The sequence below is a fragment of the Wasmannia auropunctata genome, unplaced genomic scaffold, assembly GCF_000956235.1.
Source record: "Wasmannia auropunctata unplaced genomic scaffold, wasmannia.A_1.0 LD336000.1, whole genome shotgun sequence".
NCBI classification, from domain to species: Eukaryota; Metazoa; Arthropoda; class Insecta; order Hymenoptera; family Formicidae; genus Wasmannia; species Wasmannia auropunctata.
Genome location: NW_012026890.1, coordinates 35,475 through 61,449, shown reverse-complemented (window position 1 = coordinate 61,449; position 25,975 = coordinate 35,475). Strand labels below are relative to the sequence as shown.

Genomic DNA, 25,975 nt, shown 5'->3' with positions numbered 1-25,975 from the left:
TATTAAATCATCAAAATAATTTGTTGGACTGTTAAAACTGATAATCATTGCTATAAAACGTTTTGATATTTTAGCAATCGTTTTGACTTTCGCACAAAATTATTTTGATTATTGAACAAAAATTATTTTCAGATCTGGATTCAACAAAAGTGTTCTTTCCGTGTAGTAATTGCAACCATTTTTTCCTCTAGTGTTTATTTTAAGACGCTCGTTACAATTGATTACCGCCCCGTGAATCTCATATTAAAAACATCACTCATTCATTTTATTCTTCGTTCACCGAATTTTATGTTTTACATATGTATATAATTTTGCAACGTTCACGTCACTCGCGTATATCGGTGGTGCAATAAACGTCGGAGCCGCGCTTTATTGATTATCGATTCGTCGCTTTATCAGCAGACGATTCTCTAAGCGCGATCACGTTACAACGATGTCTATGTACGTGTTTCCGTAATACAGCAATTCGAGCGCAGCTTATAATTTCGCCGAAACTTCTTTGCATAAAGCGAAGGGGGAAACACACGGGCGCGCGCTATTTTACATGGCAATTTTCGCGAAGCACGCGTGCACGAATTCTCTCTCTCTCTCTCTCTCTCTCTCTCTCTCATCTGGTGAAACACCGCTCTAAGTTATCTATCTTGCGAAACGCGATGAAAGTTTCAATGGTGCAATTTAAAGTTGGCCTATCGCGACAAGCTGTGCCCTTCGTCGCGAGGCAGCCCTGCTTATATCCCGGCAAACTCGCTAGTGTATCCATATCAACCTGTTTACCCATTCAATGCTAACTTCTTCAGCATGTTGTTACTGTTAACGTTTACACGCATTAGCACGTTATTACAACACGGGAGAGTAATCGATCGCGTAATACGTGGTATGGCACGTGTAGGTATATACGCGCGAGGAATTTCCGCATTTTGCGCATAGTAATAACGCGAAAGAAGAAGAGTATAATTGCGTATCCAATGTTTTTACGTGCGATGCACATCGTACGGCTTAACACTTGAAGAAAGGGCTTGAATTTACGACCGCGGCCTTAATTTCGTGAAAGGTAAATGCAGCGTAAAGGGTACAAATAACGGACGTGAAAGCTGTTTGAAACGACGTAAAACGACGTGGTGATGATACGACGCGCGACTCTCTCTCTTTTTTTTTTTTTCATCACGTCTTGCAGCGAAGGATCGTACGGAAAGCATCAACTTTCCTTCGCCGACCCTGTGTCAGCTGTCATTACAACGTTATAGCCCCGTAACCGCGTCCTTAATGCCTCGATCTCGAGTTTCATTATATAGTTTAATTATGCACGAACGACACAGTCTCGTGCGCCAATAAAAAGCCCCGTCTAGCGCGGACGAGATTACGTAGCCTGTCGGAGAATGAGGACTATGAAAATTTAGCATAAGCGCTCGCACGAGGGCAGTTTCACGTGCTCTCGGACAGCTCCGGGAAGCGCGCGTTGCCCGTCAGGCCCGAGTCAAAACTAAAGATTCACGAAAGATAAGACAACCTGGCGGCTTTAACGATCTAATTTTATTAATTATTCTTTAATCGACTGTTATATATTCACAAAGATTTAAAGATTGAAATTCTCATTGCACGAGAATACCAAAAATAATCTTTTATTTTCAAAATTTTAATTTCAAAACCAAATTTCAAAATTTATGTAAAATAATAATCATATCTATATTTCAATAAAAGAATAAAAAAAAATTATTTTTTATTATTAAAACAAAAATTATCTAATTTTGTATTTTGTGAATTGTATAATCATAAAATTTGGTAAAATCAAATCTTTACACAGAAAAAATTGCTGTGGATGTTACAACAATATTCTCTATGTTTGGAAAAGAAATGCATGTGAATTTAAGTTACATTGGTGTTACATGGCATACATCTGTTAAGGTATGCTCATCAGTACGGTTGTCACAACCGTAGTGCTTAGGATAAATAACATTCGGTTAGAATATCTTTACACGGAAAATACGATTTTGTTGAGAGGTCTAAAAATTTTGCTAAAAACAGATCTGAAAATAATTTTTGTTGAATTATCAAAATAATTTGTTCGAATGTTAAAACTGATAAACATTGCTATAAAATGTTTTGATGTTCTAGCAATCATTTTGACTTTCGCACAAAATAATTTTGATTATTGAACAAAAATTATTTTCAGATCTGGATTCAGCAAAATTGTTCTTTCCATGCAATATTATGTTGTAGCAACAGTAACTTTTTTCCGCGTATGAGTGCGCGTTCAGTCAAGATGAAATTTCTCGTGACATACCATATGCACATAGGAAATTCTGCGGGAGTCTCTGAGAATCACTTTTCTAGTTCTATGTAGAAATATTTAGAAGCAAGAGTTTATATGTAAGATAAAATAGCAATAGGAAAGAGAGGGTAAATACGATGATACTGGTAGGTAAGTGATTTAGATTTTTAAATGCCAAAAGTAGAAGGAATGGAGGAATGTGAATGGTGTGAATAAGAAGAAAGATGCAAACCAAGTTCCTTCTACACGGTTATATGCTAGAAATGATAAAGATTCTCCTTCACTCTTCTAGTTCTACTTCTAATTTAAAAGGCGCGGTAACTTCAACGTTGAATATTTCAAGATCGCGACTCTCGAGATCGCATTTCGAAAGGCATTTCGGCCGCCAAAGGCCTAAACTGGCCTAAAGTATAATTATCATATCACCCGCGAGCGGTGATCGATGGGATCCATTTTCCAGTTTCCCGCACTTCTATACATCACGAGTTTACTTTAAATTATCTTCCCCATTAATTTCTAAAATTGAACCTACTCCGCGGCCGTCCGTTTCGCCGCCAGGACTTGGGCGAAAAGCGCGGCGCTTTGCGGCGACGGCCGACGGTAGCCGCGGTATTGTCAGAACAATCTATACGTTATAGACGGATATCAGAAATTCTTTCGATGAAGTACCGAGTATCGTTATTGCTACGGATGGTATCGGAGAGAGATCGCGGGGAGAGCTCGCCAGTTATACCCCTCTCCCTTTCCCCACTCCTTCCCTCCCGCTCTCCGCGGATCCGTGTTTCCGCGAGCTCTGATGGACGTTTCGCGGATTCTTTCCACATGAAACCATTATCCGTCGGGTAGCCCCCGCGTGTATCCACCCCACGTGTTATACACGTATAACGATCGCTCGTTCACGTTATATATAGCCGCAATTGCACCTAGCGCGCCCCCTTCCCCTCCCCAACCTCCTCCGGAAACGCTCGTCGCGAAATAACTCGGAGGCGGGGTAGCAGCAGCAGTTTTCCTCGAGTGCCCCGATAATATTTGTCGGTCCGTTCGACAGCTCCCGTCGGAGCGAGATACGGCAGAGAAAGAGAAAGAGAGAGAAATTCCGCATCGCCTTTTGTGCTCCGTCGCGTTCGCGATTTGTTACCGCCGCCGAGCCGCGTTCGGCCGGCCGGACGGCGCGGCGCGCGGCGACGGCCAGCGTCCGATAATAGTTTAAATTGGCTGAAAAACGTTTTGATTGAATATCGCGTCGCGCGTGCGTGTCGCGAACGCGCCGTTGACGATCTTATCGCGTTCTCCATCGCGGCGGAAAGCGGCGAGGTATGTGTCAAGCGGAAACGCGCACATCGCGCCGGGTCGATTCATTACGCGATCATTACATCTTATTCAGTGTCGTGAATGACATGTCATTTAACATTTCTTTTTTTTTTTTACCTACCACGTTAAACGCCTCGGTCATTAAGCCTACAGTTCCTCAAAATAAATGCTCCCTTGAAATTGAACTGAGAGGAATAAAGTTTCGCTATCTTTTCGCCCCCGAGAGGTAGATGAAGTGTAAGGAGACGAGAACTTTTCGGAATTCTCGGCGTTGTTTTTTATCGAGAAAAAAATGTTTCTCCAGTGCACGGCGCTGAAATATTATTTAAGACTTTTCTTTCTCTTCCGACGAGAAGAAATTTACTCCACAATTGAAAATGGAAGACAGACCGACACGATTAATCTTCTAAGTAACTTCGATTTTATCCCTCCCTGCTAATTTCTCGAAAATTATTGTTGGTTTTATATTTTTAGTCACGTGTCTACTGTCGGGCGTAAGATTGATCCCCTTCATTAATTTATACCCTCGATAAAATTAAGAAGTTTGCCGTACATCGACTTTCGTCGCGCTCAGGTTCGGCAGGAGGAATTAAGACGTGACAGCTGTGTGACGTAATTCCCTTTCGGACAATAACGCCAAAAACTTCGAGGCGGAGGGGAAAAGCTCGAGCGGTGGTTAACGTTCGGGGATTAAACCGAAATATCCTGACTCTCCGCGCGCGCGGCGGTCCGCGCCGCGAAGAAGCCGCCCGTTTTCCGCCGGAGGGAGAGGCAATCTCTCGAACTTTCAAGCGGTTTTAGTCTAAATCATAAACAGCACAAGCAACGGTATGTACAGGCCGCCTCCGCACGGCAAAGATACACTAAGAGCTTTAAATAAAAGTTGAAAATCCTCTCCCCTCCTCCCCCCCTTCCAACCCCTTTCGACCCCGGTAACACGGGAACGTCGCGTATATGAGCCCCTCTCCCGCGCTCAGCTTTACCTCATTGCGATTCTAGCTGCGACGGAATAAATTGGATACATACCGACGAATGCGAGAGCATCGCCGAGGCGCTTGTTTCTCCCCGGGCATACCCCCGGCCCGATGTATGCAAATAATTCGCGGCTCTTGCGTTCCACGATGAAATTAAAGCGAAATCATGCGCCTCATCGATATGCGACCGCCAAAAATGAAAAAAAGCAGATAAGCACGGTGAGTTTAAAACACTAGGAATCCTTCAAACTGATATATCTTCAATATTATCGAGATTGCTAAATTGAATATGCAAAATGCCTAAAAAAAATTCATTATCGCTTCGACTTGAATTACGAGTTACTAAACACTCTTTAATCTTTCATTTAGATCGCGTAAAAATACGATCGTATTCACAAACGTAGCAGAGGCTTCAGATCTCTCGTCCGTTTCGCGGTTTTTATTTATTTATTACGTACAAGTTAAAAATTGATTTGTGCACTCTCTAAATCTGAATCAGTGGTCACCGATTGTCAATAATTATTCATTGAACGTATCAATCCTAAGTATATCACTGCACGGAAAGAACAATTTTGAATCCAGATCTGAAAATAATTTTTGTTCAACAATCAAAATAGTTTTATGCGAAAGTCAAAGTGATTGCTAGAATATGAAAACGTTTTATGGCAATGCTTATAAGCTTCAACATTCCAACAAATTATTTTGATGATTCAACAAAAAATTATTTTCAGGTCTGTTTTTAGCAAAATTTTTGGACCTTTCAACAAAATCGTTCTTTCCGTGTAGTAATCAACTAATCAGTCAGAAATTCAACTTTATTGTCTTACAGAAATCACTAATAAATAAGTGAATAATCGCTATAATCAGTGACGCTTGACAAATCGAGTGCAGGACTTCGCTGCGTTCTCGCTAATTGCACAGCGGATTCGACTTTGTTTCACTTATTCATTAGCGATGCAAGAGATGCGTTGCCGACACAATCAGACTTTTCCACTGATTCAGATTTAGAGAGCAGAAATTGAAAATTGGAAGAAAAAAAGGGGGAAACTCGCGAGATTCGATGGCGGGAAATAGAGACGTATCCTGCGAGACACATCGCCAGGGTTCAGGGTTAACGAGCGGCGGGACGTGACGACTAGAATAATAAAGGCCGGTTAATAGAACGGGGGTGTAACCGTCCCTCGGTGTTTATCTCCGGGGTGCAGTGACGTTTCCATTTGGTTCTCCCCCACCTCCCCCCCCTTCGACTGGCGCGCGGCAGAGTTTTCGGAGGCAGCTCACGAACGTTTCCCCGGCCTTGCGGTTGCGGCCTGTCCACACCCGAGCTTGCTGTTCGCGGGACGGCAGACGCGGCCGCGAGAGCTATAATTCGGGCGCCGCATCCCCTATATAGTTCGCTCGGGGACGCGGCGGACGCGCGGCGGTGATCCCGGCGCGTTTAACGCGCTTAATATCTCACGATTCATTCGAGTCTCTCCTGCAGCGATTACGCATGCCACCGCAGCCGGATCACTCTGCAGCCTCTCGCCGGTAACCTAACCGCCGAGAAAGTTCTCACCCGCGTACAACACGCTCTTCCTCCTCGGGCGCCGGAAACGGCGAGTTGCGGTCGATCGAGGCATAGTTGTGTAGAAACTAACTGCGCAAACGAGGTTTTTGGCTGAAACCGAATTAACTGCAGTTTGCTAGTTAACAAAAATTTGCATTTGGCCGAGATTCAGCTTTATTGAGGAGGAGAGTCCCAGGCAATCGCGCAGACTCTATACAGTCGCGATTTAGCTACAGCATCCCCCGCGCGTCTTCCCCGGCCGGGACGTAAATTGCGGACTTAGGAATTATTTCGCTTCCGTCGAAACTCGCGCGTGTCACTTAATTGACTCGCGAATGTCTGCGGGACCGATGGCACATCGATCGCTCGCGCCTCGAGAGAAACTAATCCGATGATCACGTCGCTACGCAGTGTATATATGTATATGTATATACAGATACATTCCGGCGCATGTGTGAGGGCGTGCGATCCCGTATTGCGGATTCCGCGCATTGATTACGCCGTTATGTCGTCCGCAGGCCGCAAACGCCACGCCACTGAATAACTCCTGAACGCCGTTCTCTGTTTACACCGTCCTAATGATTAATTCATGCGCGCGTTACCCCGGATGCAGTCCGCGTTCGTTGAGACCACCCCCCCCCCCCGACTTCTTGCGTGTGCGGGAGTACGAACGACGTGCAACGGAATGACTTTGCTAAATTCATTGAGCGGGTGGGCGCTTAATGGCGGAAACTGGAAGCGAGAGCGTATATCTCTTATCATTTAATCGGGGCCACTCTGTGTTCGGTGTTTCAACGTTTCAACAAAATTTCGGGAATTCGGGATGCGGAAGAAATTTCCGGGAGACACCAGTGAGAGATTTGAATCTTCGTTTGATTAACGTTCGTATACTGTCGCGATTCTTTGTAATTAATTTTATTCGTAAACTTTACAAATATAATTATTTAGTACACGGAAAGAATAATTTTGCTGAATCCAGATAAGAAAATAATTTTTGTTCAATAATCAAAATAATTTGGTGCAAAAGTCAAAATGATTGCTAGAATATCAAAACGTTTTATAGCAATGCTTATCAGTTTTAACATTCCAATAAATTATTTTGATGATTCAACAAAAAATTATTTTCAGATCTATTTTTTTTTAGCAAAATTTTTAAATCTTTCGACAAAATCGTTCTTTCTGTGTATATAAATATTTTTATATTATTGTACATATTATATTAAATATTTTAAGAAATTTGTAAATGTTTAAATATTAAATATTTAAAAAATGAAAAAATTAGATTAATCAAAGATCAAATTTAAATTATAATTGTAAGTAAATAGTTTTATATAGATTATTTATAATAAATATAATATAATTTAAATAATTTTTCGTTAAAACAGCTAAAAAAAGGGAAAGCTTGAACTGCTTCAACTAGAAATATTACCGGATTAAAAATTTTCACGTCGTTTATACTTTATAGCGACAGGAGCTCGTTTCCTGCTCCCTTCAATCGCAAATTACTACGAATTTCAGTCACCTCTTGGCTCAACGAGACGCAACGAAACTCTAGACGACGTCATTAACGCCCGATCGAAGCAATTTTTTCGCGAGATGAAAAGTGGATCGTCTTCCTGTGGATGGTCTTTCCCAGGCGCCCTGAGGAAACGCGCGTCACGGGAAGTCGTCCGTTCGGCGGCAGCGACGACGTCCCCGAACTTTCTGATCGGCGAGATCCGAACGGTAATTCGATTCCCGTCGGCCACTTCCATCGAGCGTTAATCGACCGGCGTGGATTTCGAGACGCGGAAAAAGCGAATTCGCGTGACGACAACGCGGCTCGCTTGCTCGCTCGCTCGCTCCGTTCCCTCGACGAAGATCTCGTTTAATTTATGAACGCGCAATTAAGTCAGCCGCTTCTTGCGAGGCCAGGTCAACCCGCGTCGAGAGAGGGCTCGCCCACACTCTCTCGCTCTCTGCTTCTCTCTCTTGTTCTAAAGCCACGACGACATCACGCAACTTCCCAGCTTCGCACCGCCGCCGCCGCCGCCGCCGCCGCCGCCGCCGCCCATCGCCGTCGCGTAGTTCTGCTTTCACTTCGCAAATTACTTCCGAGCCATTTCGCACGCTCGCTATCTTTCCGAACGTCATCGGCCCGGGATGAGAGCGCACGGAAAGAGAGCGCGAGTATCTCGTATTTGAGAATTCGTGCCACGGACGGAGTGCATATGCGCATACGCGACGACAGTTCACCTCGGCAACAAGCTTCGCTTGTTCGAGAAGCAGGGGCATATAATAAAATCGAAAATTCACCTCTCTTTTCAGAGAGACCGGCAAAAATATGGAATTATGATGCATTCGGAATTAATGCGCATCTTTTTAAAATAATCTGAATAAATAAATATCTACATATATAGAGATTTGTTTTACAAAGATTTGCATTTAAAATTGCAAAATAACGCAGTTCGACATGCAAATAATATATATATTTTTTGGTAATACGAAAATATATATATATATATATCTTATAATATACATATATATTATTTGCATATCGTATTACCAGAAAATACCGCAACCTTCACAGGTCTTGAATTTGTAAAAATAATCAATAAGTATCGTTATGTTGTATCTTTTTAATTTTAATAATATTATAATAATAAAATTAAAAATTTTAATAATACTGAAATAAAGGACTCTCTATTTCAAAAAATACAAAATAAAATAAAGCTAGTGAGAGTCAAAGCGGTTGTTGGTGCCCAAAAATGTTTTATTATGTTAAATTAACAATTTTGCCATCACAACCGCTCTGACTCTCACTATAGCCATATTTTATTTTGTATTATTATTTTATAGGAATTTAATTTAATTTTAATTTATATCACAGATCTATTATGATTTCTGTAATATTATTAATTTTTGATCAATTAAATTTTTTACGATAAATAAGTATTACAGTTTAATTCTTAAATTTAATATAATTTTAATTAACGCTACACATTTTTAATAAATTTTCCGACACATTTTCCGACAAGTTTTCATATTTTAATGTAAATATATAATTGTTCCGTAATTAAAATTTCAGATAATATATAAATTTTATGTTAACACTGACAGATTCAATTATCTTCGTTTCATTAAATTATGCGACGGCAGCAAAAACGATCGAGCTTGCGCGGTCCTAATTCGCAGCAAAAAAAGAGGGCTGAGATCGCCGGAAAGTTTTCGAAGAAGTGAAAATGTAATCTATTTGGTTCAATCGCTAATAGTAGGTTATCGACATAGAAGTTCTAAGTAATTGGGCTGATCTAGCTTCTCGAAAGAACTTTCCTGTCGAAACCTCGATTAATTATGTCGCTTATTCAGATATCCATTTCATTAACGATCTCTGTGCTAATGCATCTTTATCCAATCCAAGATTCTCATTTTCTGCGTTATTCCCTCGCACCCAGAGCAGGGAATTTTATTTTTAATCTCGGCTAAAAGTTCACATTTGCACATCGCGCAAATGTAAACCAATATGCAAAATCAATATTGTTAAATGCAATACAAGTAAAACTAAAATCGATATAAACTCGTCAAAGTAATACAATGTATATGAAATAGTAGTCCGTGTAATTGTTGCGAAAAATAAATCAAGTTTCGATAACAATAGAAACTTATATTGACACAGACTTCAAAAAATGACAAAGTTAGCGAAACAGCGGTCTGATCGCACACTGTTAAATCTATAGTGTCAAATTGAACCTTATTTAAGTCGCTGCTCCTACTTAATAAATAGTTATTTTTTAATAAAATAATGAAATTTAACCTTTTGGGTTAAATTTGAACTGTTTTAAATTATTTAACTCCATTGTTTTAGTAAAAAATAACTATTTATTAAATAGGAGCAGTGGCTTAAATAAGGTTTAGTTTAACTATGTAGATTTAACAGTGCATGTCACGAAAATCCAAGTTCTCGAAAATATCGAGAAATTTAGGAAAGTTGCTTAATTAACGGCACACGGCTTTTGGAATAGATTGCGTTTGTACTCACAGATAGGAATCCTCGCGATCCCAGGATGCTAGTTCCGTTACGACGAAATAGCCGGAGGTGAGGGCGATGGTGGTCGGTCGGCCGCTGGTTGCATTCGTAACCAGCACAACGTGTCGCCAATTGCTGCCGTTCTTTTGTATCTGCGGTAATATCAGAAGAAACGACGTACCGTCCTCGCTGAATATAGGCGCTTCGAATTGCTCCACCCAGCCGTTTCTCTCGCTATACGAGAGCGCCTAGGAGCAATCAAATGTTCCTCGGTCAGCGAATTGCGTTCTGTCAACTTAATTAAGTAATATCGTCGCTCATAAAAAAAAATATTCGCTGTTAAGACTTTTTTGCCATCGCATGGATGTGATGGTATTATACACGGAAAGACCACTGAAAAAAGTAATCTTGCAATTATAAGGATAATTATTTAGGTACGAAAAATTAGCTAAAACGAATAAATGATTAGTAAACACTGCGATACCATGTATGTTTTGTATTTAATCAATATAGATAACAGAGACAGAAATTATATCTGAACTATTTGTCAAATTTAGCAAGAAAATTCCTCTATGACGTTTAATCAGTCCAGACTCCAATTCAAACTTCAATCATATTTGGTTATGAGACCTATATTTTCTTGCATATATTCTTAGAATATTGCTGCTACGTATGACAGACAATTTTAAATAAGAGACGTATAAATTCTACGTATGACAGACAATTTTTTAGCAGATACGGAAAACAGCAATATAATTTAAGTGTAATATTTAGAATTCTAGCTGGAACAGCGAAACATTTCCCTGAGTGCATCAAAATAATTTGTTGGAATATTAAAACTGATAAGCATTGCTATAAAACGTTTCGATTTTCTAGCAATCATTTTGACTTTCGCACAAAATAATTTTAATTGTTGAACAAAAATTGTTTTCGGATCTGAAAATTATTTTCGGATCCAGTAAAATTATTGACTCAGGGAAATGTTTCGCTGTTCCAGCTAGAATTCTATAAATATTACACTTAAATTATATCACTGCTTTTTGTATCTGCTAAAAAATTGTCTGTCATACGTAGAATTTATAGCAGCAATATTTTGAGAATATATGCAAGAAAATATAGGTCTCATAACCAAATATGACTGGAGTCTGGACTAATTAAACGTCATAGAGAAACTTTCTTGCTAAATTTGACAAATAGTTCAGATAAAATTTCTGTCTCTGTTATCTATATTGATTAAATACAAAACATATGTGGTATCGCAGTGCTTATACTAATCACTTGTCCGTTTTAGCTAATTTTTCATACCTACATAATTTTCGCTATAATTGCAAGATTACTTTTTTCAGTGTGATTTAACAATTATTTTTAGATCTGTATTTAGCAAAATTTTTAGACATTTCAACAAAATCGTTCTTTCCGTGTGTTTGTAGTCACGTACGCACATCCTCGAAAAATGCAATCGACACTGTACTTTTTCGCGAAAGTTTACGAGCCAAAGTATAACGAGCGTATTAATAAAGTGATCCAGTAAAAAGAAACCCGTTTGCTTTTCTCCTTCAGCAACGTAAAAAATACATTAGTACTTCGTAACTGCAGCTTCTTGCTGCAGAGCCGCTTTTTCTTCCTTTACAGACATTTTCACACGCGGCAGCTAATTCGCACGTTCGACGTGAAGAAAAAAAAAAGAACGCCTCACAAGAGAATTATTTCTCGCGATGCAAAGTTAATTTCACGCTTCTAACGCGAGATTAAATTTATCGCGGAATTTTGTAATGCGAAATCTTTACCGATACTTGAAATTTGTAACGTCCAAGTTTTCCCCGGAGAAACAGTCGTGAAAGACTCGTGCGAAATTGCGAATTAGCGGGGCCGCGGGCGGGAAAGCGCGCACTAATTAAAATACTATTGCCCAACTAAAGGAAGAGCGCTTGCCTAAATTAAGATCCGGCAAAAGAGAACGAAAGATACTCTAAAAGAGAGAGAGAGAGAGAGAGAGAGAGGGAGAGAGAGAGAAAGCGAAATCTCCGTAGAGGATACTATCAAACGAGTCCCCCGCTCGGACTCCGCCGACTCGATCTGTTCAGAACCGGAAGCTTGTCTCTCCCTCTCGCGCGCGCGAAAATGAAGAAATACCCACTGTCGTGCAATTTGGCAGCAGACTGTCGACGTCGCAGAGCTGGAAATACGCCCTATTCTGCACCCGGTTCATCCAAGTCGCGTACACGAGGCTGTCCGTGGGGAAGTCCACCGCCGACAGGATCCTTTCGGAGGCAGACAGCTCCGGCGGATGTTCGATCTCCACCAAAGTCACGTTACCTTGCACCACCATGTCGAGATCGACGCAAAATAGTTTGACTGTTGGATTCGTCGTGCCGCTCTGGAATGGGAAAGACGGATTTCACATGAAGACGGATCGACAGCGAATAATAACGATGACAAAGTTGCGGGATAATGGACGGAGAAAAGCGAGCGTGTACCAATAAAGGAAAGACAACACATAGCAGTCCAATCGATCCGGGACAGACTCACCGCGCGAAAATATTTATACTTAAGGTGATTCTTTAGTAAATCGAGTTATTTATAAGTTATACAATGAAGTTGAAGTGCCGAGAACTTGATGTGTGCAAAATTCTGAGGAAGGTTATCGATGAAATAAGAAAAAAAAAAATTGAAAATGTAACTTTCACGTATAACTTATTATTGTTAGTGACAGGTTGGGCTCGGAGACGCTTCTTTGACTAACTGCACATAAACGTTATTGAAAACTTTTCTAAAAAACAAAATCATAATAAATTAAGAAAGATCATCGCTCGTATTTATCAAAACAAGTTGAATGATTTAGGCCAATGAACGAGCAGAAGATTTTTTGGCTGCTGGTATAAATCAATATATTTCAAGTTTAACAAATTCGTAACGAGATTTCGACCTGACTTGGTCTTCTTCGAAACGTCTCGTTAGGAATTTGTTAAACTTGAAATGTATTGGTTTATACCAACAACCAAAAAATCTTCTGCTCGTTCATTGACGTAAATCATCTTACTTCTATTGTTAGTTTAAATCATCTTACTTGAAATTATAATAGTTCAAAAAATTATGATTTTAATGGTCACAAAAGAATAATAAGTCATCGGCCATTCTGGAAAGGTATTTAATGTTGAAATGGCAAAATATCGCTAGCAATCTACATTATACCTCACTTTCCTATCCTCGTTCATTGTCGCACGAGATAGCAATATTGTTTGTTTCATTATTTTATTTTTTCATTAGTTTATTGTCATTAAATATATATGTAGTTTTAATATTTTATCCAAATTATACAAATATGTGTGATTTTGGGTCGGCCCTGGTGAGGCACCTCAAATTTCCGGCACTTTATTGAAAAACCACCTTAAACGAGCCTTATTGTATCATTATCACCGAATTATATTCGTTGTTTTTGCGTCCTGCGTTTTCGGGTAGGCATTGTAGCATTGTTGACACCTCCTCTTTTTTTTACAAGCTATTTCTACATAACTCTATATGATTAGACGGCTACACAATAAATATTATTATTATTAACTTATACGAAATATATTCTTCTCTTCTATCCATAAAGTAATATAATTTGCGATCTTAATTTTTACCAGTAGATTCCTTGATCGAATCAGAGTGAAAGTTATAACAAGTTTTTAATCGTAAGATCAGTTTTTACGAAAGTTTATTTTCGCGCATAAAGAATCGCAGAGTAAACTATAGTCTTGCAGGAAACGTAAGGATAATCGGGTATATATTATTACAAAAGAACGCAATTTCCTTGCGAAATGCGTGAAGTTGTTGTTTGCAAGGTTTGTTTGCGCGAAAGTGTTTTAATGAAATTGGAAACATAAATCTTCGATTCTCTTGTCCGCCATGGCTGTTCTCTCACTGATTACTTTAAGTGCATCTGAAAATCCTGTCGTCTTAATACCGAAAGTTTTAATGACAATCTTGTTTAATCCCGAGATGCGAAGCGCCGTAATTTGCTGCTCGCAGTGTTTATTCGTTTGTACGACTTCGCGATATTCCACTAATATTAATTTACCGGGCATACGCATATATAGAGCTCGCCTGGCTCATCAAAAAGTAACGCAGTGCTCGAGTCGGTCGCTTCGGCTGTTTGCTCGCGAAGCTTAAGGATGACTCTTGATTACGTTTTAGTAAATTCTAGAAATTTCTCGTTTTCCTCGCGAGAACCTAACTTTCCGCGAGACAGTAGTGTAAGCGACGTTAATGACATGAAAGACGTGGAAACTTCATTATTTGATAAGCGTTCCTCAGTAACGAAGCGAACTTAAATATGTAATTAGATTTCCAGAAATAAAGTGCTGTAAAAATTCGAATTGAGTTGTTACACGTTGCGAAAATTATATATATATTTTGTGCGTATTCGCATTCTGTAGCTCACTGATTATATTAATTGTACACGCGAAATATGTTTCATTAGTTGATATCAATACATGATATCAACACTTTTGTGAATTGTAACTCTGTAAACTAATTGTAAAGTGAATTTACGATTTTACTGTCTGTTGTGCACCAATTAAAAAGAAATTCATAACATAATTTCGTTAACATGCAGGAGTTTTGAAATCGATACAAATTTCGCTATTTATTCTTCGCATTTAATGCGCTTTTGCTAATAATAATGGCACTTTTCATCAAACGGCGAATTTATACCACGGGCTACTCCGCTTCATAACAACCTATTTTCGAATTATAAAATAATTCGAATCGCTCGCTCGCGCATATTTGCATTTTATTATAATTTCAGGGAAAATTTGAAATTTCGCGCAAATGTAAATATTTATAGAACAAACCCTGTCCTTTGCGCGATATATATTTCCTCTTTCGGCTGAAATAAATATTAATGACAATTCCATTTACCGCACGGCCATCGCGGAATAAAGCGGAATCGACAGTAACTTAGGTAAATAAAATTTACCGCGTTTCCGTTAAAATGCTCGCTTAAAGCGCGTGCTTTGAGACGCAATATGAAGTCGCGAAAGAAATCCAGATAAATGTACCCGGGGTATAAAATGACAGAATGGCGGTTTGCGCATCAAGCAAAATGAATCACTCGACTGACGAGACCCCCGTGACTTTAATCCGAGGCTGTGGAAGTTTATGTACTTATATATATATATACACACATATATATATATATAGAATCGCATCTTTGCAAAGGTGGTAGCGGAGCGCTCGGAAATAAAACTGCACGTCAAACTTTGAATTCAATCGCGCTCTCTCCGAGAGAGGGATTCGCCGTGAACTTTATTCGAGCGTACGCGAAACGACAAAAAATACCGTGGAAGGGCGGAGAACGAGGGGGATGGACGTGCGCGCATTTGTCATAACCGTATGGTCTCCGTTTCGCCGCTCGATCGATTGTATGTGTGCGCTCAGTGTGTATCGAAGAAATAATATGATTACCGATCGCAATCGCCTTTCGAAGGATAACGCGATTATCGATATTCAATTTCTCATCGTTGTGAAATCGTCATGAAGACAACGCCTGAAAGCTTCTATCAATTTTGCGATATCAGAAAAAAAATATTTTAAATAAACGGTTAATAAATCTATAATAATTATTTCGTGGCACACTGAATAAACGACATGCTTAATATTCTTTTTATATTAACGACTTGCGATGTCTTTGGCGAAAAAATATTAAATGTAACAAAAAAAAGGGAATAGCTCTTTGTTGATAAGTGGCGAAAAATTTGAACATGCGAATGGAAATCCTGTTGCTCGGTTTTTAAATGCCATTCCTGAATCTTGCTTGTCTGCCTATACACTACTTCTTCCTGTATCCGAGCAATCTTCCATCTTACGGGTTGTCGTACGAAGACAAAGACGTCATTCAAAAGTTGAACCAACGTCGGATATTTTTCTACGTCGCGTCGCGACTTTTTTTTTGCGACGGGCGTCAATCGCGAGTCATAAAAAGACATTGAAAAATGCAGCGGTGCCACGCTCGCACTCCTCTCACCTTTTCACGATGTAAACTTCGGTTAGATGGCTTTTCATATCTCGGGACGGCGCGGCGCGCGGCGGCGCGACACGAAGGTTCCGCGAGGAGATAAAGTGAGAGAGACGTTTCTGAGAGACGCTCTAACGCTCGGAATCGCTGCCTTTTAAAGAGACATTATGTTTTCACCCACGAAAAATTTCATTTTTCCCCCGGATGTCCAAACGCCTTTTCGTACGGAGAGACAATCAATTAAAATGGCGGATATTAAAAGACGTATAAGACCAGAAATTTATCGCAAATGTGCCATGCATAGAACACATAGAAAATACCTATTCATTCGCGCAACAAAGAAATACCTAAATATTTAAATAACTAAATATCAAACTGCGGAGTGTTATAAACAATCAAGATGCGAAAACGCTAATACGGTACAAAACGGATCTTGGTGCTAATAATATTATAATATGTGAATCTTACAATTTTCAGTTCATGTAAACTGCTGAGATAATACTTTTCGCAATAAGTTATTTTCACAGAATTTAAAGATGCATCGAATTATTAGATTGCTTGGGAATTTAATTGTGATATTTATACTACTTTGATACTACTTCGATTTGGAGCTGCGTTTTAAGCTACGATTATGCGGCGCGCAGTTTACATGAACTGAAAATTGTATTGTAAGATTCACATATTATAATATTAACAAGTACCAAGATCCACTTCTTACTGTGTTGGCGTTTTTGCATCTTAAATATTTAAATATTTTCGAGTGTACTTGAAGTCTAAATTATGTCTTCAAGCTGTTATCACCTTTGAATTTAACGAATAATAATAATTTAATTGCGATAAAAATAATAATAATTATTATAATTTAAATAAGAACTGCCTATGTGAATAACACAACTAACTTTGAGAGTGCCTTTTCGCGGTTACGACTGGATCTTAGGTATCTAATAAATTCTATATGAATTTTTTTGAACTCCATATACAGCCGTTAAACTGTGCGCTGATTAAATGTTCGGACTTGCAATTATTAGCTGAGATTGGAATAAAAATATCATATTGATCTTCATAATCAATCGATGCTTATAAGCATACCTGGCTGAAGTAATATTTTTCGCAATAAGTTCTTTTCAATATTTTAAGATGCTTCAGAAAAATTCATATAGGCATCTAAAACAATGATAATGTTATATAATAAAGACAAATTTAAAAAGTTGACAAATTAAAAATATATGGCAATGTTAGAGAAAATATTTCTTTATCGTATACGCTGTGAAAACAATGGAGCAGTGGGATAAGGTTCGTATATGTACTTACTTTAGGATAGTGAATCGGTATCGCCGACGTGTATTGGAAAGTTAAGCTTCCGGGATATCCGTAAAATGGTATGGTCATAATAGGAGTGTTGGAGTCATCGAAATAGCCGAAGACCAATTTAGTGCCGCTCGGAGAAAACCAGAGCGCCTCATTCGAGCTGAATACTTCCTCTGTAACACAGCAAATATATAAAAAAATTACTAAAAATACACATTATTAAATCCATATAATCTATATACCACATACATTCTCTCTAAATCTGAATAAGTGCAGGAAAAGTCACGGATTGAGTCAGTAATGCCTTGAATCGCTAATAAATAAGTGAAACAGAATCGAATCCGTTGTGCAATTAGCGAGAACAGCCAAGCCGTAATTTATCAACGATTATAGCGATTATTCACTTATTTATTAATGATTTCCGAGAGGCAATGAAATTGAATTTCACTGATTACCTGATTTACTGATTGAAGTTACATACTTGGGAGTGATGCATTCAATGAATAACCATTGATAAATAATCAGTGACTATCCACTGATTCAGATTTAGAGAGTTCATGAGAAGAAATATTTCAAGAAGAGAAGTAAATACATGGAAAGAACGATTTTTGCTGAAAGATCAAGAAAAAAAATCGGAAAATAATTTTCATTAGAGCACCATCAAAATAATTTTGTTGGAAAGTCAAACTGATTGCTAGAATATCAAAACTTTTTACAGCAATGCTTATTATTTCTGAGTTTCCAACAAAATATTTTGATGATGCTCTAACAAAAGCTATTTTCAGATTTTTTTTATCTTCCAGCAAATTGTACTTTCCGTGTACCTATATATAATTCTTTTCGTAAATTTGAAGCCGTTACTGCAGCGAACGCTGCAGGAACTACGCGAATGTATGAACTAACAATAAGTAGTACGATTATTGGACGGATGGAATGCGAATTTACGAAAGAAAGAAAACGTTTTTCATATCACCGTAAAAGCCGCATGCTCCAGTCATAAAGCGCAGTCACAAAGTGCATTCTCGATGCACTGGCGTGTACTAAATAAAGTGCAGAGGTACTCTATGTAGTAACCCTCCGTTTTTCTCCCCTTCCGTCCCCTGCGCTTCAGAGCGCACGTGAGGTCGGCGATAAAAACTTGAGAAAATTATTGTGGATGTTACGCGTGTATCTCTCCGGCTTTACAGTACCGTCGTATTTTTCCGCCAGACTGCCGTTGACGCTCCCCGCGACGACGTCGTTGCACTAACGACATGAAGCCGAGAAATTGCGACGATCGTTTCGTCCTCCGGTGAAGCTCGACGAGCGAGATTCATCGCGGGACGTTCCACCCACGGTATATAATTATAGAGCGCGTACCGAACGCATCGGATGTTTATCTCGTCCCTTTTTGTATTTTGCTATAAATAAAGCGTGAACGAGAGAGGAAGATACTTAATTCTGATATTAGCACCCTTTCTCCGCGTCGTCGCGTAATAATCACCCCTGTCACTGTGTGTACGCTAACTTCACTCAGGGAAATGTTCCAGCTACAATTCTAAATATTACACTTATATTATATCGCTGTTTTTTGTATTTGTTAAAAAATTGTCTATCATACGTAGAATTTATAGTAGTTATATTCTATAAGAATATATACAAGAAAATGAAGGTCTCATAACCAAATATATGATTGGAGTCTGGACTGATTAAACGTCATAGAGAAACTTTCTTGCTAAATTTGATAAATAGTTCAAATATAATTTCTGTCTCTGTTATCTATATTGATTAAGTACAAAACATGTGTGATATCGCAATGTTTACTATTCACTTATCCGTTTTAGCTAATTTTTCGTATCTAAATAATTCTCGCTATAATTGCAAGATTACTTTTTTTCAGTGGCTTAAAACCGAAGCACGAATGCATTTAAAAAAATACGATATAAAATTATGTAATAGCCAATAACAAATAAAAGTAGGAACACCGAAGGCTTTAATTATCTCCTGCACGAGTTATTTATACACGGAAAGAAATGACTTAGCATTATCAGCTAAATATCAGTAATCAGAAAGAACGATTTTGTTGAAACGCCTAAAAATTTTGCTAAATACAGATCTGAAAATAATTTTTTGTTAAATTATCAAAATAATTTGTTGGAATGTTAAAACTGATAAACATTGCTATGAAACGTTTTGTTATTCTAGCAATCATTTTGATCTTTCGCACAAAATTATTTTAATTATTGAGCAAAAATTATTTTCAGACTTGGATTCAGCAAAATTGTTCTTTCCGTGTGCACGGAAAGAGCGATTTTGTTGGAAGGTCTCAAAATTTTGCTGGAAACAGATCTGAAAGTAATTCTTGTTGAATCATCAAAATAATTTTATTGGAAAGGTAAAAATGATAAACATTGCTATTCTAGCAATCAGTTTGACTTCCCAACAAAATTATTTTGATGGTCCAATTTATTATCTTCAGTTCTGTATCCAGCAAATTCCTTCTTTCCGTGCGCAAATACAAGTTTCAATGTCAATGTTACAAGTGTCGCGTCATAGAATTTTTAGAATTTCGTACAGAATTTTTATTTTACCATAAAGAAAGGATAATCTAAAAGTTATTATAAGCCTTGTTACACACCTCTGTTTACAATGCCTTAAAGTAGGTTTCTCGTTTCCTTTCATTAAGCTTTCCTGCCAGTAGGTTTCTAGAGCTGCCGTCTACTCCAATATTAATTTTGCGATAAGCACTCGATTAAAGAGCCTGGCAGGGCGTCAAAGCACAATTCCTCGCGCAATGAGGAAGCGAGAAGTAATCAAGATTCTCTCTTCGTAAACTTCACAAGGGAAGAAAGTTCAAGAGACTATCCGGCGCATTGCGTAATTATGAAGCACTCGACCAGGCAAGCGGATATACTTCCATCCCCTCCCCCTTTATTATTGCGGGATAAATAAAGCGTTACTCGAGCAGTAGACTCGATTAAATCCCTGCGTTTCGATGCTTACGCATTTGTCTCCTCGCGAATTACACTTGTAAAATGATGAAAAAAAAAAAACAGTTTTTAATATGTAAAAGTAGACAGGCTGTGTAAATCGATCTCAAAATTTTTGTCACTTTCATTAACGTAGCGTGTCGGGGGATCTATATTGCTTCTCTAATTCAAGAGTTTAATTTATTTCACCAATCTAACTTTTGTCTCCTTTGTACGCAGTAAACAAGACTGGCTCACACAATTCCATCTATGTGTACAAAGAACGAAGTTTAATTTGAATTTGCGTTAAATCACATCGGTATAATCCACATTCTGGAGAAATGGAAAAGTTGCGAGAAATTTTCTTCATAATTAAGCTGGGAAAAAAATAATCGTAATCAAACTTGTTATTTTACACAGTTTTATTCCGCGATAAGACAATTAAATAAGACTGGACGACAAAACGATTGACACGTTCGATTCCGATTCGTTGAACGGCGAAAAAAAGTATCTAGGGCGAATTTCCTTTTGTCCGTCGGTTCTCGTTTCGATATAAACAAGGTGCAAACGCACGGAAAGGATCTCCTAGTTAGCGTCAATGTCGATTTTTTTCCGCGTGTCGCAAATAAGGATCCTTCCCCTCGACAAAGGGAGACCGCGCGCCGCCGACGCGACAGGTTCGAGGGAAAATCGCTGATGTAATAAGCGCCGAGTTCATAGAGCGTGCAGGAACGTCGGAAAGGAGAGCCGGACGAGCTGCAAAGGAACCGAGCGGAAACTCTTTATTTCGTTTCCTTTCGAAAGAGGGGTCGGGGCTCGCGCGGACGCAGTAGGACGTAAATATCCAGTTTTCCAAGCCACGAGAGGAGCGGAGCCAGTTATCGTGAGAGTGAAAAAGAAATGAGGAACGCGGCCGGAGAGGAGGTAGGTGGAATTGAACCCAAAATTAACCCCACGATGCGTGCCCCTCGAAATGAAGGTTTAAACGGCAAAAGGAATTATCACGGGATATTTAATTCAGATATACTGCAAAAAGTTCGAGGCAATCCGGCGACTACTAAAAGACAAAATTTCATTAAAAGTACAAAAAGAATCGTGAAAAGGAGGGTCGTTATTACAAAATCTGAAAGACCCTTTCTCCCTCTTTTATCTATTTCAAAGTTAAAATTAATTTTCCGATGAACATAATATATTTTAAAAATCATAAATATGAGCGACAGAGTAATTTCTCGGGAAAATGATTAAAGACAATATAGGCTTGAGACCTGATGAAACTCGTGATTTCTGTTGCTTCGCCGAGTTCCCAGAGTTAATCCGTCACTATAAATACGCTTCTCTGAGAAATCGAGTCAGAAAAATGAGACAAGATAGCATATTTGGAGGACGTCGGTGAGACCTTTGAGACACTCCCCCGCTGGATCCCCAGTTCGCGATGTTGCGCGAGACGGAAACGAGATGTGAGGGAGAGCAAAAAAAGCTCTGTCGCTGGCAAACCCGAAGGAGCAGAAGGCAACAAAGGGGAGAGTCGAGAAGAGAAGAGAATAGGAAAACAGATCGCGCGGCGAGGCGGGGCGGGGCAGGGCGGGGAAGAGGAAGAGGAAGAGGAAGAGGAAGAAGAAGAAGAAGAAGAAGAGGAAGAAACGCGCCGCGGCGCGAGGAAGGAAAGCTGCACAAAGACGCGACGCTGCGTTGCGCAGCTCGCTGGACGTGACGAGGGAGAAAAATATCCCGAGGGTGAAATTCTCTCCGGATGGACGGGTGTGCGTACATGTGTACGCGCGCGTACGTGTGCGCGTGCATGTATCGAGACTGCGACGACGAGGACGAGCGACGACGACGACGACGACGACGGGATAAGGAAGCCGCCGGATCTGAATGGCACGCGAGAGGAAAAAGAAAAAAACGACACGTTGCACTGCACATACCGACGCAGACGTGGAAGTATTGTCGCGAGCGACGGATAGATCCGGTTTGGCCGGCCGGCCAATTACTTACGTCCGGCGGCGTTCGGGAATAAACTTTTTACGGCCCCTCGCGCGATTTTATTGAGCCCCGCGCGCGACGTCGATGCGACGTCGTGCCGTAAGTTGGAATAATTCTCTCTTCGGTGGGCGATTTTCACCGTTTTATTTTACGAGGGTTGAGAGGTCGTGAAGGGTAAGGTCGCGAACGGGAAGCGAATTAAATGAAAATGTCACAGTTGAATTCTTCAATCCTCGATCCGATCACGGCCGATCGGCTTTCCAAAGCAGATCGCAGCAGATAAACGAACGTTTGCGCGAGTTTTTGTGGAGTATAGGTCATGTCTCTTTAGTGTTATATTTCGGAGAATGAGGGGGAAAAAGAGTATTTTGCCTCTGGCTAAATATTTCGAGAAATAATACGTATACACAGCAGGATAAATACGCGATGTATAAAATTACACCGATATGTATATCAAATTATTAAATAGGCGGGAATTATTATAGCGCGACAGCTTGCAAATGTTCAATGCGAAGTGTTTACAAATTAATTTTACAAACATTTTAGCAAACAAGTATTATAAAACGAATTGCCTTTAGCTGCTGCCTCATCATTAAGAAATTTTTTTTTATATCACGATACTTGACGCGGCATTCGGGGCGAATGCATCGCACGTGGATGGCGCAGAGGTTAAACAAACTCTGCAAACTGGCGGGACCAATCCGAACCTTTCTCCGAGAGATATTCCAATCGAGATTGTCAAACACGTCGCGGAGAAACGAGATAGCGCGCCTCTCCGGAACCGGGACGGAACCGGGCGGGCGAACGTAAAATCACTTCTTGCACTCCGCCGTCGTGTTTACGGTTTTGCACAACAGTAACGCATATTCCCTGCATGGAATATAAATCCTGCGCGCGGCGACGTTTCCATCGAGCAGCAGCAGCAGCAGCAACAGCGGCGGCAGCGGCAGCGGCCGCGCCCGAAGGCGACGCCGGGATGGGGAGGAGAAAACATTTCAGAATCCGATCAGAAATCGGAATCCCGTGAAGGGACGGCTACCATTAGCCAGCTGGGATTTGGAGAAAAGGATTTTCTATAAATCCCCGCCGCTCTATTAATGTCACATCCGCCATTGTTGAAAGAAGTAGAAAGAGCGCGGATTTCCATTTTACACCGGGGGTGTGTATTAGGTGCCGTCAGAGGTCGATCTCGCACGCCTGCAGATCCCTCGCCGCGGCTTAAGTGATGATTCTGCAGATACCGCCGGTGTACTTCGTTTACTCGCTTCACCTCGTCAATTGCAGATCACGTCGACGGTTAATCCGCCGAATAAACGCCGGAGAAACGAGGAAATTAGGGATAGAGGAACGTATTGTCGTCTGATAAAAGTTATCGTGATGTTATTTCTGCTTCTCAACGGAAGGGAATGGAAAAACGAGCTCGCGACCGAAGCGATTGCAATACGAATACGAAGAATAAGTAATGGTCTTTACAATACATTACTTAGAATTATTCCAAAAATACCTAAATTATTTATCTTTCAAATATTTAATTATTGCGAAACTTATATTTTTGAGAAACGTCTTAATGGCGTCACCAGGAGAATTACGCTAATTGATTGTATTTATACAATGCAATAACTCGACGGAGGACGAGCGTTGTGTGATTGATCGAGTGCACGCGACGGGGAATACGAAATATTTTATAATACATTATTTATTCTTTCGATTATCTGCAGATTATTGCGACATTTTTTTTTAGAAACGTCGCAAAGACGTCACCAGGAGAATTACGCTAATTGATTGTATTTACAATGCAATAACTCGACGGAGGACGAGCGTTGTGATTGATCGAGTGAACGCGACGGCGAGGTAGAGACTGGATCGTTGCGCCGTAGCAAAACGCCTTTAATAATTAATCCAGCGCAGAATGCACTTGACACATGGTCTACCTTCCACAAATTTCCCGGCATAGTCCCGGGTTTTACTCGTTTGCCACGTAATTTACTGTGGTATCACCATAACCGTAAGATACGACGTCTTCATCAGTATCTGCCGCGTAACATGAATAACCTGTTCCAGGCGATACGTTACGTCAATGTGTACTTTATCACATTTACATGGTGATTACGCGAAATTTCTGCACGCAACGAGAAATTATTAAACAACATTACTCAAATATTTATCTGTGAAATCAGATTAACATCAATATATATGTAAAAAAAAGTAGCAAAACGTAATATAAATATATTAACAGCTAATATTTAATTTAATTATCATCTACGTGCGAAATTTTTCTAAATATTAAGGATATTAAAAATTTTATCCTTATTAATATAAAAAGAATAATTTTTTCGTGCTCCAAAGAATAAATTAAATTCATAATTTTATAAACTATTAATATTATCGTTACAAAAAATCATTCCGCTGCATTAATGAAACGATTTCTGTTATTCTTTTTGACAGTGGAAAACATCGTTTTTCGAGAAAGAAGGAACCTTGATTTCTCATGACGCGCCGAGCTCTCGCGATGAATTTTCTCGTCCGATCGTCCGAGTGAAAATCTTCGACGCGCGCGTAAAGTCAGTCTATATACATCGTAGTACCGGCTAAGAAAATCCCGAGACCGGGTAGGAGCTGGATATACGTATGTCATCAGCGAAACCCACGGGCTGACGGGAACAAAATACAGGCTGTTGAGAAGTTCTTGGCGTGCCTCGAGCGACGGTTTGACACTTTATCGACGACTCTCTTTCGCGGCTGTTCGACTGTGCAAAATCGCGAACGACGGCGCGCACGCTATACACAAGATGAAACGATTTCGCATCGCCCGCGGTTATTGCGAATCGATTTCTCGCCGCGTAATAACCGCAGATCTTCTCGATGCGCCATTATTTCTATCGCCGATAAGTAAGACGCGTTATTGAAATAAAATTAATTTTTTTTTTAACTGAACGTACCTATCGAGATTCTTCTCGTACTTTTTAACCTTCACTTGAATTCGTTAAGGGGGTATTCTAGTCTAGAGACCAAATTTTTATGCTATTTTTGCGAATTTTTTTAAAAGAAAGTATAAAGTTTTTTGGGACGGTGTTTTTTACATATTTATACATATTTGAGGCATGTTTCAAAATATTTGTACTTAAAAATAACTATAAATAAGCGCTGTATATATACTGTATATATACTGAGGTCATGAAAAAAAAGATTGGTCTACGGTACCCATAATTCCGGCTGTTCTGCTCATTTAAAGCAAAAAATTCAAAGAAATTCTTAATTAGTGTAAGTTTGGCTGTAGCTGGTACCAGAACATAAATCAAATATTAAGAATTTAAAAATTGACATCATTTTGAAAATTAATTTTAGATTTTTACCATTTTTTTTCAACTTTAAAGGGTTGTAAAAATTTAAAGAAAAACGTATTTTTACTTGGTCGAAATAGAGGCTATAGTCACAAATATGTTGAAGATGTGTGCACAAGCCCGAATTGATTGGTCAATTGGTTTTCGAGATATTATGGGTACCAATTTGAAAAATGTGGTTTCGAGAAAAACGGGTTTAAAGTTTTTTGTACATGATTACATAGATTGAGACCACTCTCTCAAGTGCTATGGCCGGTATTCATAAGTCGGTTTTTATTTCAAAGCCGT

At 39.4% G+C, this 25,975-nt stretch overlaps 1 protein-coding gene across 1 annotated transcript in view; it reads right to left on the bottom strand.

Annotated features, from left to right (window-relative positions):
* Positions 1 to 25,975, bottom strand: part of LOC105453258 (venom dipeptidyl peptidase 4) — a gene marked incomplete at its 5' end in the record, with an annotated part of 75,538 nt that overhangs the window by 32,461 nt on the left and 17,102 nt on the right. Inside the window, 3 exons of the mRNA XM_011695050.1 lie at positions 10,122 to 10,357; positions 12,247 to 12,486; positions 17,419 to 17,588. Coding sequence (XP_011693352.1) covers positions 10,122 to 10,357; positions 12,247 to 12,486; positions 17,419 to 17,588 — 646 coding nt within the window. The remainder of the gene's footprint in view (positions 1 to 10,121; positions 10,358 to 12,246; positions 12,487 to 17,418; positions 17,589 to 25,975) is intronic.